At 51.6% G+C, this 15220-nt stretch overlaps 1 protein-coding gene across 1 annotated transcript in view; it reads right to left on the bottom strand.

Moving 5' to 3' along the window:
• LOC133357617 (schwannomin-interacting protein 1-like) overlaps positions 1–15220 on the bottom strand; it is a 275402-nt gene that overhangs the window by 145290 nt on the left and 114892 nt on the right. The window contains 2 exon segments of the mRNA XM_061575655.1: positions 2907–2990; positions 12189–12253. Of these exon segments, the coding sequence (XP_061431639.1) occupies positions 2907–2990; positions 12189–12253 (149 nt within the window).

Raw genomic sequence — 15220 nt, 5'->3', positions numbered from 1 at the left:
TATCTGGCAACAAAACAGCTGTGTTAAGTTGCTGCAACACCAAACTGAAACCTTTAACAAGGAATCATGTCTGCATTAACCACAATGCTTGTGGTCAGAATGCAAATAAAAAGCATACTCTGATAATAAATGTCTTTTGGCGTCCTCTGGTCTAACACCGTTTGAGGCGAGGCTCAAAAGAAAGCTGTCTCTGGTGTGGACCAACCAATCAGTTTAAAAGACAATGTATATATTATCAGAGTGTGTTTTTTGTTTGCATTCTGACCACAAGTATTGTGGTTAATGCAGACTTGATTCCTTGTTAAAGGTTTCAGTTTGGTGTTTTAACATCTTAACACCTGTTTTGTTGCCAGATGAAAGGAGAAAAACCTATTCCCATATTTTGGTACTGGCAAAGGAGGTCCCATGATGTAAAAAAAAACTAATTTGGTTCATGGGAAGTAAGTGTTATTTCCTAATTTTCCATGCCTTAAAAGTACATAAAATGGCTATTATTCCCCACGTAGCTTTTGTGATCAGGACAGTGATATTTTGAAATTTACCTATTTTCAATGAGAAATCGTGGTGTGCATTTGTGTCATTCCTTCACGTAAAGTCCTGGTCACAAAAGCAAAGTTTGTGGAGAATAATAGCCATTTCCTACACTTTTTAGGCACAAGCAATTAAAAAATAACACTTCCTACCTAGGGACGTAAAATCGTGTTACTTCGTGTTATTGGCGTAATTGTCTGCACTGGGTAGCGAAAGGTGGCCTGCCAGTTGTGGCATCACTTGAAGGGATGTTCCAGTCACCTTCTACCCACGCTGGAGGGAGTCGCACTAAAAACCCCATCCCGATCTACTACGTAGAAATATCCATTGCACGGCAGTCGGTCCAACGATTTTTAAAAATATATATATATAATCCTTAGAGCTGGAATGTAGCTAATTGAAGCAGAACAAAAACTATTAATGGTACGATGCTGACCAGGCTGAGACAACCAACTCACCACACTGGGTAAGCCAGGGAACTCTCCTGAAAAGGACACGCTCCACTGCCATATCTTGAATTCACACTCGGTTAAACAAAATACACTTGAAACCTCAACCCGATTTAAATGTCTAAATCAAAGACCCAATATCCCAGTGATTGCTGGTTTAGACACGTGGTTCCCCCACATCCTCAAAGGGAACTTACATCTATGAAACAATGATGATGATCATGATGGTTATAGTGATGATGATAAGCACTAAATTGTTACCTTGGTGTCGTTATAATGACAACCCCTTGTGTCGGCTCATGGCCCATCGTATTCAAACACTTACATGGCAATTGCATAAATATCAGTCAGGGCTGCTCGAGGATTCCACACGCACACACGCACACACGCACACACGCACGCACACACACAAAGACAAAGATCCCCTGTATAGCCGTAACAGACTGTAGGGGCAAGTGCTGTTAGCGAGCACCTATGAAGGCCGGAACGATACACGAGGGGGTGGGTGGCCAGCACCACGCCCGACCGCCTTTGTCTCCCTAGTGGCAATGTTTACACACCGCACCAGGTACTCATTTGAGGCTGAGTCGACCTAGGGGAGGCCCGGGACCGGTTCAGATAATTGTCACTGATGTTGGCAGTGAGCGGGAATCGAACCCGGGTCGTCAGGTTCATAGCGCAGCGCGCTAACCGCTACACTACCGCTCCCCACACACATACACACACATACACACACATACGCACACATACACACGCACACATACACACACATGCACACACGCACACAAACATTGTGTTCAAATGAGTTTGTGCATCGATGCCTGGCGGTGGTAGGGGGAGAGAAAGTCAACAATAAATAATCATGCCGCTGTATTTATTTAAAGGCCACTCTGTTAATTTGATTTGCGGCGGAAAGCGAACAATTTAACCTTCTTTTAATTAACAGTTTTCCGATAGATTTCCCTCCCGTGGCTCTGAGGCAATTAACAGAATTTTGTGTGTGTGTGTCGCGAACGTCATCGATTGTTCATTTCACGGTGGCCGCACGCGCTCACAAAGACAAAGATCGCCCGGACAGCGCCCAGTGCTGATTGTTCGGGGCAAGTGAGAGCCGGCAGGCCGCCTTTGTCTCCCCCGGAGCGGATTATGATGATTATTGTTGTTATTACGTCCAATAAATCATCGAAGGCTGAGTCGACCCAGGCACTGGTTGAGATATTCGCCGGCTGCTGAATTGGTGTTGGCCCCTGAGATGGGATCAAACTCGGGACGCCGGGTTCGTAGCGCAGCGCGCTCACCGCTCCACCACCGCTCACTCCACACACACACACACACGTACATACACACACGTACACACACACACGTGTACACAAACGTACACACACGTACACACACATGTACACACGTACACACAAATGCACTCACACATGCACGCACACACACACACGTACACACACACGTACACACACGTACACACATACACACACACGTGCACACACACGTACACACACACGTACACACACACACGTGTACACAGACGTACACACACGTACACACATACACGTAAACACACACGTAGACACACACGTACACACACACACGTACGTACACACACACGTACGTACACACACACGTACACACACACACGTACACACACACACGTACACACACACACCTACACATACACACACACGTGTACACACACACGTACACACACACACACGTGTACACACACACACGCAGCACGCAGCACGCCCCGCGTGAGCTCACACACGTGCACACACACGTACACACACACGTACACACATACCTACACATACACACATACGTGTACACACACACGTACACACACACGTACACACACACACGTACACACACGTACACACACACACGTGTACACACACAGCACGCCCCGCGTGAGCTCACACGAGGGCGCTGACGGAGAGCGGCTCCTGCTCGTGGTGCAGGAACGGCCGGTTGTCCTCGAAGCCTCCGAACGACCTCTGCTGGCTGCAGACGACAAAAACATCCCCAGCACGGCCTTCATCAGTCAACATCATCACCATCACGGCCTTCGTCAGTTAACAACATCATCATCCACAACACGGCCTCCATCAGTCAACATCATCATCTACACCACCACGGCCTTCGTCAGACAGCATCATCATCATCATCATCACCACCACGGCCTTCGTCAAACAACATCATCACCATCCCCATCACGGCCTTCATTTGTCAACATCATCATCATCACCACCACGGCCTTCATCAGACAACATCATCATCATCTCCACCACGGCCTTCATCATCACCTTCACCATCACGGCCTTCATCAGTCAACATCATCACCATCACCACCACGGCCTTCGTCAGACAACATCATCATCACCATCCACATCCCGGCCTTCGTTAGACAACATCATCACCACCATCTACACCAGGGCCTTCACCAGTTAACAACATCATCACCGTCCATACCACGGCCTTCGTCAACGTTACCATCATCACCATCCCCACCACGGCCTTCGCCAGTCAACAACATCATCATCACCATCCCCATCACGGCCTTCATCATCATCATCACCATCCACACACGGCCTTCATCATCATCATCATCCACATCACGGCCTTCGTCAGTCATCATCATCATCCACACCAAAGTCACCACCATCATTACCATCGACATCACAGCCTTCACACATTGCGACTTCATCGCAGTTACATCACCACCCCCCACCCCAGTTGTAACCGCGCGTGTGCACGACGCGATGGAAACACAAAAAGATGCATCATCACCATGAGCACATAATCCACTACTGGATGACGATCCTCTCCCCAAAGCCGTCGCCACCATCTCTCACGCTCCTGCCATGTCTCAGCAATCCGCCTGGCCATGCGCACGCCAGCGGATTCCGACGCTCCATCTCTCTTCCCACTGTCCGTTGCTCCATCTGCGACGCGTCCCCTGACTTCGATGTACGCGTCTAAGATCCCATCACAATACGGTGGAGGAGATTCTTCATGACAAGACCCGTAATGGATTTGGTCGGTGTAGCCACGAACCCCGCCGAGCCGAGTTCGATTCCCGCTCACGGCCAACGTCAGCGACGATTTTCTGAGCCGGGCATGGGGCCTCCCCCCCCCCTAGGTCGACTCAGACTTAAATGAGTACCTGGCGCGGCGTGTAAACATCGCCGCCTCGTCGTGTTGGCCACCCTCCCCCTCGTGTGCCGTGCCGGCCTTCGTAGGTGCTCCTTGCTAACAGCACTTGCCCCAACAGTCTGTGCAGTCTATACGGGGGAGCTTTGTATATTTTTGTTAATTAATTCCATTGCTGCGGTGCATGGGTCATTCTGACATCGCTGGTGTAACACCCCACCCACCACCAACACCACCACCACCAATACCACCACCACCAACATCACCACCAACACCACCACCAACACCACCACCAACACCACCACCAACACCACCACCAACACCACCACCACACCAACACCACCACCAACACCACCAACACCACCAACACCACCACCACCAAACCACCACCACCACACCACCACCAACATCACCACCACCAACACCACCAACACCACCAACACCACCACCACCAACACCAACGCCACCACCAACAACACCACCACCAACCCACCACCACCAACACCACCACCACCAACACCACCAAGACCACCACCACCAACACCACCACCAACACACCACCACCAACACCACCACCACCACCAACACCACCACCAACACCACCAACACCACCACCAACACACCACCACACCACCAACATCACCACCAACACCACCACCAACACCACCACCAACACCACCACCAACATCACCACCAACACCACCACCAACACCACCACCAACACCACCAATACCACCACCAACACCACCAACACCACCACCACCAACACTACCACCACCAACACCACCACCACCAACACCACCACCACCACCACCACCACATTTGCCCTAAAACAGCCGTTTCGGCAACAGCCAGATCAGAGGTCGTCGCTATTGACGATGACGCTGACGAATCATCTCCAGCACGCCACCACGACCGGCGGCGTGACCACTCACACGGTCGGTCCATGTGGCATTGGGGCCGTCCATAAATTACGTCACGCGATTTTGGACGAGTTTTGACCCCCCCCCCTTCCCTCGTCACACGGCGTCACAAAAAGTCAGACCCCCCCTCAAATATGACGTCACAAAGTTTTGCCCCCCCCCCACCCCCAAAACCATATTTCCATTTTAAAAATGAAACATGCTCCAAACCCATATTTCCATTTTAAAAATGAAACATGCTTCCAATCGCTTTAAACTATTGTCATTGTAGTGCGTATTTAATGTGGCGCTGCACTCTGATGTTGTAGGAGTGTTGTTATAACAATTAGTGTTGTTATAGCAATTATATATTTAGTTAAAGTTGCGCATTTTGATGTGAAATCACATTTCTCACCCCCCCCCTCGTCACACATCGTCATAAATGTCTGACCCCCCCCCCCCAGGTGCGTGACGTCATTTATGGACGGCCCCATAACCTCCCGGCTATCGGTTGTTGTTGTTGTTCTCGCAACTTTCTGTTTGTAGGTGAAGTTGTCTCGCCACTTTGGAAGAGTTTATCTAGAGATCAATCGATTTAAAATTTTTGGTCCGCGTTTTGGGCAACTGAGAAAACGGGAGACGTCTTTCTGGCTTCGCTTGCCACCAAGGGCAGCAGCGGGTTGGGTCGATTCGATTTCGGTATTCGGCGAGCACGGAGCAGCGACCTGATCGGAGTTGAGCCACTTTCGTGCGAGTTGCCCGGGTCAGGGATTTTTCGTCGTCCGCTTTGGGTGTTGGCCAACCCCCAGCACGACATTGGGCTATCGGTTCGGAGCCACGAACGCATCTCGCGCGAACCCCATCCAGGTCGTCATCCTCGCAGCAGCAGCTGCAGGAGCAGCAGCAGCAGGGGCAGCAGCAGCGGCAGCAGCAGCAGTAGCAGCAGCGGCAGCAGGAGCAGAAACAGCAGCAGCGGATGCAGCAGCAGCAGTAGCAGCAGCGGCAGCAGCGGCAGGGGCTGCAGCGGCAGCAGCAGCAGCAGGGGCTGCAGCAGCAGCAGGGGCAGCAGCAGCGGCGGCAGCAGCAGCAGGGGCTGCAGAGGCAGCAGCAGCAGGGGCTGCAGCAGCAGCAGGGGCAGCAGCAGCGGCGGCAGCAGCAGCAGGGGCTGCAGAGGCAGCAGCAGCAGGGGCTGCAGCAGCAGCAGGGGCAGCAGCAGAGGCAGCAGCAGCAGCAGCGGCAGCAGCAGCAGGGGCAGCAGCAGCGGCAGCAGCAGCGGCTGCAGGAGCAGCAGCGGCAGCGGTAGCGGCAGCGGCAGCTGCAGCAGGGGCAGTAGCAGCCGCAGCAGCGGCAGCGGCAGCAGCAGCAGCAGGAGCAGCAGCGGCAGTAGCGGAGGAGGCTTCTGGCTGGGGGGCCATCGAACAAAGTCGGCGGTCACCGCAATCGCGCGGCGCTTTCGGATACGCTGCTTCTGCGGCCCGTCTGGAACGCTCTTCCCTTCCGATGCGAGGAAGCCACGGGGGAGCTGTGGACTTTCAAATGATCCAGATTTGGAAACTCGTTTCTTCAGAGCTGCGTTTTGTGTTTAGTTTGCTCGTGTTGTTCTTCTTCCCCCGCACCTCCGAGTAGCGCGGTTGGCCACGCACGGTGCGAAAGAAGTTTCAACATACGCGCGTACGTACCTACATACTCGTACGTACATACAAATGCTGCACGGTCACCTTTGCCGAGAGTGTAGTTCCGTGCCATTGTCAGCAGAGGGCAGCGATGTACGCGCGGCCATCTCCCGTCCAGGCACGGACCACTTGAAGACGATTCCTCGTGTTGCGATCGAAACGTCGTGATGTTATTATTTAGATTTTTTTTCCCTATCTACGTGGCTTTAACCGAAAGACCCAAAGAACCAGGGTTAGGAGATGAAAGGAGATTTGGCGAATCCCTGGTGATTGGGTCAAGGGACATCTGGGAAGGTGAGGCCGCAACAAATAACGGGGGGGGGGGGGGGGGGGGCTAGTTAGAGCTCAAAGTTCAAAGGTCAGAGGGATGCGCTGGTAATTGAGTCGACGGTCTCAGCCCCGGTCACTTTTGAATATAGAAGAAAGGAAGAGATCACCACCGAAGTTGGTTCCACAATTCCGTTGATCAAATCGCATCTCTGAGAATAAAAGTGCTGCAGTTCAGAGGCCATCTAAAACGGATGGCATGGGAATTTCCACAAATGTCACAAACGTCTAAACTAAAACTATTTTTTTTATTTTACCACGTAAGGCCCACTGCGCTATACAGCTTTTTCTAAGAAGCGACCTGGCCACAAATGATGGCTCAACGAAGTGGCTTATCGCGTGGAAATTTAGAGCAGTCAAATACTGCACGTTCATATCTTAACGTGGAGGGATAAACTGGAGGACTCGGAGAAAAATCCACGCGATCACGGGGAGAGAGAGAGACACACACGCAAACTCCAAATATACAGCAGGCGTCAGGGTCGGAATCGGGGTCGCGATCGAACCCACGACCGCCTGTATACCAGGCGAGGTAGTTAACATCTCCTAGCCACCGTGGCGCCGTGTCTGAGTGCCACGAGCAGCAGAAAAAACATGAATCTGTCATCATGGCCAGCCGGGAAGCGCTGCCCCCTACCGTGCAGGTCAGAGGTCACTTGAAGGCGAACGTTGCATTTCTTTTGCACCGTACGTAGCCAACCGTGCTAATCGGAGGTTTCCTTGTGACCTTCGCTGACGAGGGTCGCCTTCCACCACGGCCGACTGCCCTTCTCAGCGGTGGATTCCGATTGGCGGTGGCGGCGACTTCTTCTTGTTCTCACGATACAACGATAGCACCATTGGGATTCAAAACCCCGAAGAGCCGAGAGAAAACCTGGAACACGAGTAGCAAGGACGCCGCGTCGGGTTTTTTGGGGGGGATTTGCACGATGCCGTGGTGGCTAGGAGATGTTAACTACCTCGCCTGGTATGCAGGAGGTCGTGCGTTGGATATCCCGACCCTGATGCCTGCTGTATATTTGGAGTTTGCGTGTCTCTCTCTCTCTCATCATCATTACGGTGGCTAGGAGATGTTAACTACCTCGCCTAGTGTGCAGGAGGTCGTGCGTTCGATATCCCGACCCTGACGCCTGCTCTATATTTGGAGTTTGTGTCTCTCTCTCTCTCCCAGTGGTCGTGTGGAATTTTCTCGGGGTCCTCCGGTTTTTCCCCTCCACATTTAGGAACATGAGTTTGGAGGGTGAGGCTGTTGTTAATTTCCACATGATGATGAGCCACTTCGTTGCGCTATCATTTGTGATAGCCAGGTCGCTCCTGAAAAAGAGCTAGATAGGCCAGTGAGCCTTACCTGGCAAAAAAAATAGTTTAGTAAAAAAAACAAGGGTTAGGTCCCTAATCGGGTTCTCCGGTTTTTCCCTTAACATTCAGAATCAACATAACGCGTTTAAAGTATTTGGCCGCTCTACATGTCCATGTGATAAGCCACTTCGTTGAGATCTCGTATATGGACAGGACGCTTCTAAAAAATATCTTTATAGCTCAGTGAGCCTTAATCTGGTAATATAAAACATTAGTTGATAGTTAAAAATAATAATATTTAGGTCCCTAATCGTAGCACAAGAATCATCTTGACGATAGTTATCGTGACCCCGTGTTGCAGACACACACAGACGTGTCGGACGCAGGCAATGCATTAACACTTTCCCCTGGGAAAAAAAGAGCGATATAGGTCAGAGGGCTTTACCTAGGAAGAAAAAAAAAGTCACGATATATTCACGAAACAAATTTGAGTCAGCGCCACGAGTTTAACCTCCTCCGACGTGGAGAGTTTCTCTCGTTCATAATCTGGAAAGCGGCGTTGTAGCCCAAGAGAGGGCTTTCATTGGGGCTCGGTGTTCCTTTCCTCCCCCCTCGCATGAAATCGATGGCGCCTCTGGGCGCACATTCTCTGATAATGCGATGAGGGAGGGCGGTGACCCGACTGAGTTACCGTTTGGTAATAAAAGAGAATGAGGTAATGATCGCTCGTGGAATTATTCATTACCTCACCAAACAAATGACCACGCTTCCATCAGGTAGTTTAGAAATTGCGCTCTTACCCGTGCGAGGCATAACCCCAATTTCCGTGATAAATAAAATACAATTAACGTGAATTGCCATTATTCACCACTCACAGCGCCTCGGCTGAATCTGCACTTGAATGAGGAAGATTTGTAGCGGGTGGCATTTGCTGGAATTTACTTTTATTCAATTATGCAAGCCCATCAAATATTTATCAGACTCTCCCAGGCTCTCATTAAATGAAGTCTGACATCCAAAATAGAACACTCGGAGAGAGAGAAAGAGAGAGAAAAAATATATATATTCTCTCCGCGTCCTCTCTATGCCTCCGAATCACTTCGCACGCACCCTAGCCCCGACATCCGGCACTCACGCCACGGAGGGTGTCGGAGCTTCACCATCGCTTCGTCGACCTTATTCCGCTTCGCTCCTCGGCCTTATGGGCCGCGTGAGGTCTGCTGATCAATTCCTTCACCGATATCTCCTTGCACCCGCTCTGTCCGCTCTCTCTCTTTCTGTCCGTCGCTGCCTCTTGCAGCCGAGAGGGCCTCCATCCCCGGCGTCCGTTCAGATCTTGGTCTCAATCTTCTTCTCACATCACCTTCCGTCCTCTTGCGGCCGGTCAGCACTCATCCTGGTCACGTGTCCGCATTGTTTCTTGAATGCAAAGACGCAGCTCTGAAATTGCTTGATCGCGTCACTGCTGGCAGAACTTCCTCCACGAGAGGGAGCTCTTCAGGCTCTCTTTAGAGGTCATTTCGGCCTACTCTTCCTACCCCGGCTAGGCTTCTTGGAAAAGGTGCAAGTACTCCACGCTTTAGCACCACCGCCCTCAACCTGCCGATCGACTCGCTGCGGTACGCAACCATTAAATACTGCCGGGTGGACAGGGAGGGCTTTAAGAAATCTGTCCCATTGTTTCAACTGCTTCTCCACAGGGAAATCGAACCGGTTGACCTCTGGATTGCAAGCCCGGCGCGCTACCCGCTGCACCACGGCAGCGAAACGCGGCCGTTGCGTGAGCGCGAGTTCGCTCGAGATAATGCGGCGCTGACTGACAATTCTATTACGCGAAATCGCCTCTCGCGATCACGGCATCTTGACGCACATCGGCCTCCGATCGCATCTCCGATGTCGGCGCTTCGTGCGCGCGGCGCCACAAAACGCAACGGAGAGAGCCGCAAGCAAACCGCCGCGAGTTTGCGCCGAAGACAAAAGACAAAGATCCCCCGTGTAGCCTTCGACAGGCCGGTCGGGGCAAGTGCTGTTCGTGAGCGCTAATGAAGGCCGGCACGGCGCATGACGGGCGTGGTGTGAGTCACACCACGCCCGGGCCACCTTTGCTGTAATTTATATTTGCATCATTTGCTGTTACTTTATTTTATTGCTTTAGAATTTTGTCACTTTGCTGAACCAGGTCACTCTTGCGATTGAGATTCATCCTGGTCTCGAGACTCCACGCCTGCTTCAACAAAGTAAACTTGAACACTGTAATGGGGTAGTGCTCACCCCAAAAGAATTGGTTGCATCAGGGACCACGAAAATATTTTCTGCTTCGGGTCTCCAAATTTTGATGGCAGCTACCACTGGCTGCGCCTCTGCCTTGAGGCGCGGCTACATTTCGACCCTCTATAAAATGTTGTTGATTGTCGTCCAGGTTGCTGACGTAAGCTTGTGAAGAAATAAATCAAGCTGCGTTTACTCGTTTGTTAGCAGCTCCTCGCTCGTCGAGGGTTAGTGCCCAACACGTGTGAAAAAAAAACTTTATAGCTCATCGGATTCTTCCAGCATGAATAAATAAATATGCCGATTCTTATAGCAGGCAAACTGTAACCTCGTGGTTTTAACAATTCGAGAAAACGTTGTGCGGTTTAATTTTCGTCGACGGTGTGTGCTGTGCTTTCTGCGTTTCCGTGTGGACCGATGATCTTCGTCTAACATCTACAGGGGTCCTGCCGGGTGGTGTGATGCCCTCCCTCGCGACTGACGTGCAGCGGCAAGGCCCCAGGTTCGGAATTGTAGGAAATAATCTCAGTGGTCGCGAGCGTTGGCAGACGAACGCTTCTCCTCCGTGTCGTTCGGTGGCCGATTCATCCCGCCACCTTCCAACTCTCCCCTCTCCATTGGTCGCGAAATAGCAGTGCGGCAGCAGACAACCTGCCCACCCACGCACCCACCCCGGGCTCCACCGACCCACCCACGTACCCACCCCTGACCCACCAACCCACCCGCGCAACCACCCCTGACCCACCGACCCACCCACCCCTGACCCACCGACCCACCCGCGCACCCACCCCTGACCCACCGACCCACCGACCCACTCACCCCTGACCCACCGACCCACCCACGCACCCACCCCTGACCCACCCACGCACCCACCCCTGACCCACCGACCCACCCGCGCACCCACCCCTGACCCACCGACCCACCCACCCCTGACCCACCGACCCACCCGCGCACCCACCCCTGACCCACCGACCCACCGACCCACCCACCCCTGACCCACCGACCCACCCACCGCTGACCCACCGACCCACCCGCGCACCCACCCCTGACCCACCGACCCACCGACCCACCCACCCCTGACCCACCGACCCACCCACGCACCCACCACTGACCCACCCACGCACCCACCCCTGACCCACCGTGAACTTTTGGCTCGCTGCGCCGCGAAGATCGAGCCAGCTCGATCTCGACTACCGTGGAGTGACACCGGTGAGGCAGCACTGGGAATGGTTCGCACACATCGGAGCTGGTCTTGGCGATCACTTTTAATTAGCAAACAAAGTGCGCGTAGCCTCATTGACACATGTCACCCCCCCCCTTGCCCCCTCCCCCGCTCCCAAACCCCCCACACTCCCTCCCATCAAGCCCGGATCACCCGAAGCAAGACTGCGCCAATCCGTTCCGTGTTTTTTTGTTGTGCCCTGAGTTCAGCGGCGTGAAGCGCCGAGAAACGCGGAGGGGTGGAGTGTCCCACAGGCGTCACATTGGGTCAGGATCCCCGTCCTTAGCGAGGGGGGGGCAAGGGGGGGCGAGGGGGGGTGGGGGGGTGAGGGGAGGGGGCTGCGTGGAGCAGCACTCACTTGTCTGTGGGGACATTGTCATTCTCCTCCACGTGCAGACTGCGTCTCAGCCGCTTCACCTCCTCCTGCACGCACGCACGCACGCAAAGACAAAGATCACCCGCATAGCCTTTAACGGGCTGTTGGGGCAAGTGTTGTTCGCGAGCAGCAAACTACGAAGGCCCGATACGGCACACGCAAGCGGCGGTGCGGCCAGAACCACGCCCGGCCGCCTTTGTCTCCCCAATGATGACGTTCACCCAAGGCTGAGCCGACCTAGGGGAGGTCCGGTTCAGATATTTGCCACTGGGATTGATCGTGATCGGGAATGGAACTCGAGTAAGCAACCACGCACAACCCTCCCGTGAGACTCAGTGGAGCTCTCTCTCTTTCTCTCCAGACGCGTCTACGTGTGGTTGAACTTCTTTCGCGCCGTACGTAGCCAACCGCGCCAATCGCAGGTGCGGGGGAAGGTCACACACAAACTAAACATGCAACAACAACAACGAGCACAGAGACCTCAAGGGCATCGAGGGTCAACCTGGGAGGCATCGGGGCTGAAGAGTTTCGTGAAACCAGGGGGTGTTTGTCGTGAAACGGCGTCAGCGTCACGCCTCTCTAGACCTGAGCGTGCCTGCAAGACTTGCAGGGTGCTTCAAATACAAAGATGTGAACGCCTCTGAGAAGTTTGCAACAATAATCACGAGAAATGTGCCTTCCAGGGGCCTCTGGAGACCACCTGGAGAGGATTCCAGGCACGCGTTGGCAATGGTGGCGAGCAAGTGGAGACTCGATCTGAAGCTTTCGTGACTGCAAGGGTTCATACTTTTTGTTTTTTTTCGGTAAAGTTCACGGAGGTAAAACAATCAATAAAATAAAATAAATGAAGGGAAATAATAAAATAATAAAAATAAAACATAATAAAATAATTCTCACGACGTTTCGGCCACAACGCAAGCAGCCGTCCTCATGTGAAGAACAGGTCTGTCGAAAAGACAGAGTCTGAATGAAACACCACCACGCTTGGCAGCGTATATTTAAGCTGGGTTGGAGGGGGAAGAGCGCCTTGACAAAGGACGCTGTCTTTCCGACAGCCCTGTTCTTCACCTGAGGACGGCTGCTTGCGTTGTGGCCGAAACGTCGTGAGAATTATTTTATTATGTTTTATTTTATTATTTTATTATTTCCATTCTACGTGACTTTACCGAAAGAACCAAGAAGATATATTTGTCGACTTGAGGTTTGTACAGGGTGCTCCAGATGTCTTGTGACCCCCCGACTAAGTTGACCCCTAACATATTTTATTTTATCCCCTTCCATTTGCATGTTAATTTCCGTTTTAAATAAACCTTGCTTACAAAAATAATGTTACTTTTCAGAGAATGAAATGATGGACGGCCAAAAGACATCTGGACCACCCTGTCCATTCAAAATGGGAGTACGCTCAAAAAGGTTTGGGTGAATCGAGCGTAATGAAAGTCTTCGCTTGACGCTTTCTTGTCGCAGGCCTTCCTTTAAATTGGGAAGCCACTGGAGCAATGCACTTGTAAATCGCCTCGAGTGAAAACTAATTTCTTTAGCGCTGCTTGTGTTGTCCTTCCATCGCGCGCCTCCGATTATCACGGTTGGCTATGCACGGTGCGTAAGGAGTTCAACACACGTGGGTTCGATAGCGACATTGACGCCTGCTGTATATTTGGAATTTCCATGTCACTCTTACGGTGGTCGCTTGGAGTTTTCTCTCCGGGTCCTCTGGCTGTTTCCTCTACACGTATAAACATGCGCTGTATGTACGTAGGTTGCATTCCTTTCGCACAGTAGGTGGCCAAGCGTGCTAATTGGAAGTGCGGTATATCTTCTTGGTTCTTTCGGTAAAGTCACGTAGAAGGGAAGTAATACAATAATACAAATAAAACATAATAAAACAATTCTCACGACGTTTCGGCCACAACGCAAGCAGCCGTCCTCAGGTGAAAACCAGGTCTGTCGAGGCGACAGCGTCTGAGGACGGCTGCTTGCGTTGTGGCCGAAACGTCGTGAGAATTGTTTAATTATGTTTTATTTTTATTATTTTATTACTTCCCTTCTACGTGACTTTACCGAAAGAACCAAGAAGATGAATCCCTGCAGTCACGAAAGCTTTAAATCGAAGAAAAAGTGCGGTATAGTTTAGAATATTTCACTGCTATAACATTTCCATATGGTAAGCCACTTCATTGAGCAATCATTCGTTACAGGGTCGCTTGTAAAAAGAGCTGCGTGGCTCAACGTGCCTTACCTGGTGAAATTAAAATAGTCAGATCGCGTGAATATATACATGTGTCGTTAAACCCGCCACCACCCGACACAGCCAATTAGTAAGGGTTGGCTGTCAGATGTGGCTGTCGCCTGATGAAGCTTGTCGACTTCATTGGTGAAACGTCGGACTCAGATTGCAAATGTTGTGGCTTGGCTCTCCAACACACTGGTTAGTGCGGTACTAGTGACGAATTGGCCACGTTCTGTTTACGTGACAACCCTTACTAGTCAGCTGTGTCGGGTGGTGGCGGGTTTAACGACACATTCATATTTTTGCGCGATCTAACCCAAAAAAACTCCTGTATTATGAATGTTATTGGTCACGAAAGTCTACGTGTTAAACTGAAATAGCTTAGTTTAGTGTCCACTGTTAATATTTAAATATTAAACCTATTAATAATGTACAGCTCCCTTGTCAATCCACTGCTGGATGAAGGCCTCCCCACGCCGTGTCGGATATGGGGAGGGGTTGTTTGACCATACTTCACCACGCCGGCCAGTGCTGATTGGTGGAGGTAAGCACGCAGAACCGGTGCTGATATCGCATGCCACTGATGTTAGCCGTGACCAGAGCGTAGCCGTGCATCGTCAGTATCCAGGAATTCAACTCAGGTGACCAGGTAGCATAGGCACAGTGCGCCAACTATTGTACCACCGCTCCACCAGTATATAAATAAATTAAAAATAACATTCCTGGATTAAAAACACACCCAGTCCAAATATTTACCAAATTCTCATGCCATATTTTTTCCCCC

Source organism: Lethenteron reissneri, chromosome 58 (genome assembly GCF_015708825.2).
Source record: "Lethenteron reissneri isolate LAM-NWPU_2019-01 chromosome 58, ASM1570882v1, whole genome shotgun sequence".
NCBI lineage: Eukaryota > Metazoa > Chordata > Hyperoartia > Petromyzontiformes > Petromyzontidae > Lethenteron > Lethenteron reissneri.
Note: the sequence above shows the minus strand (reverse complement) of the source record. Positions and strands in the feature narration are given on the sequence as shown.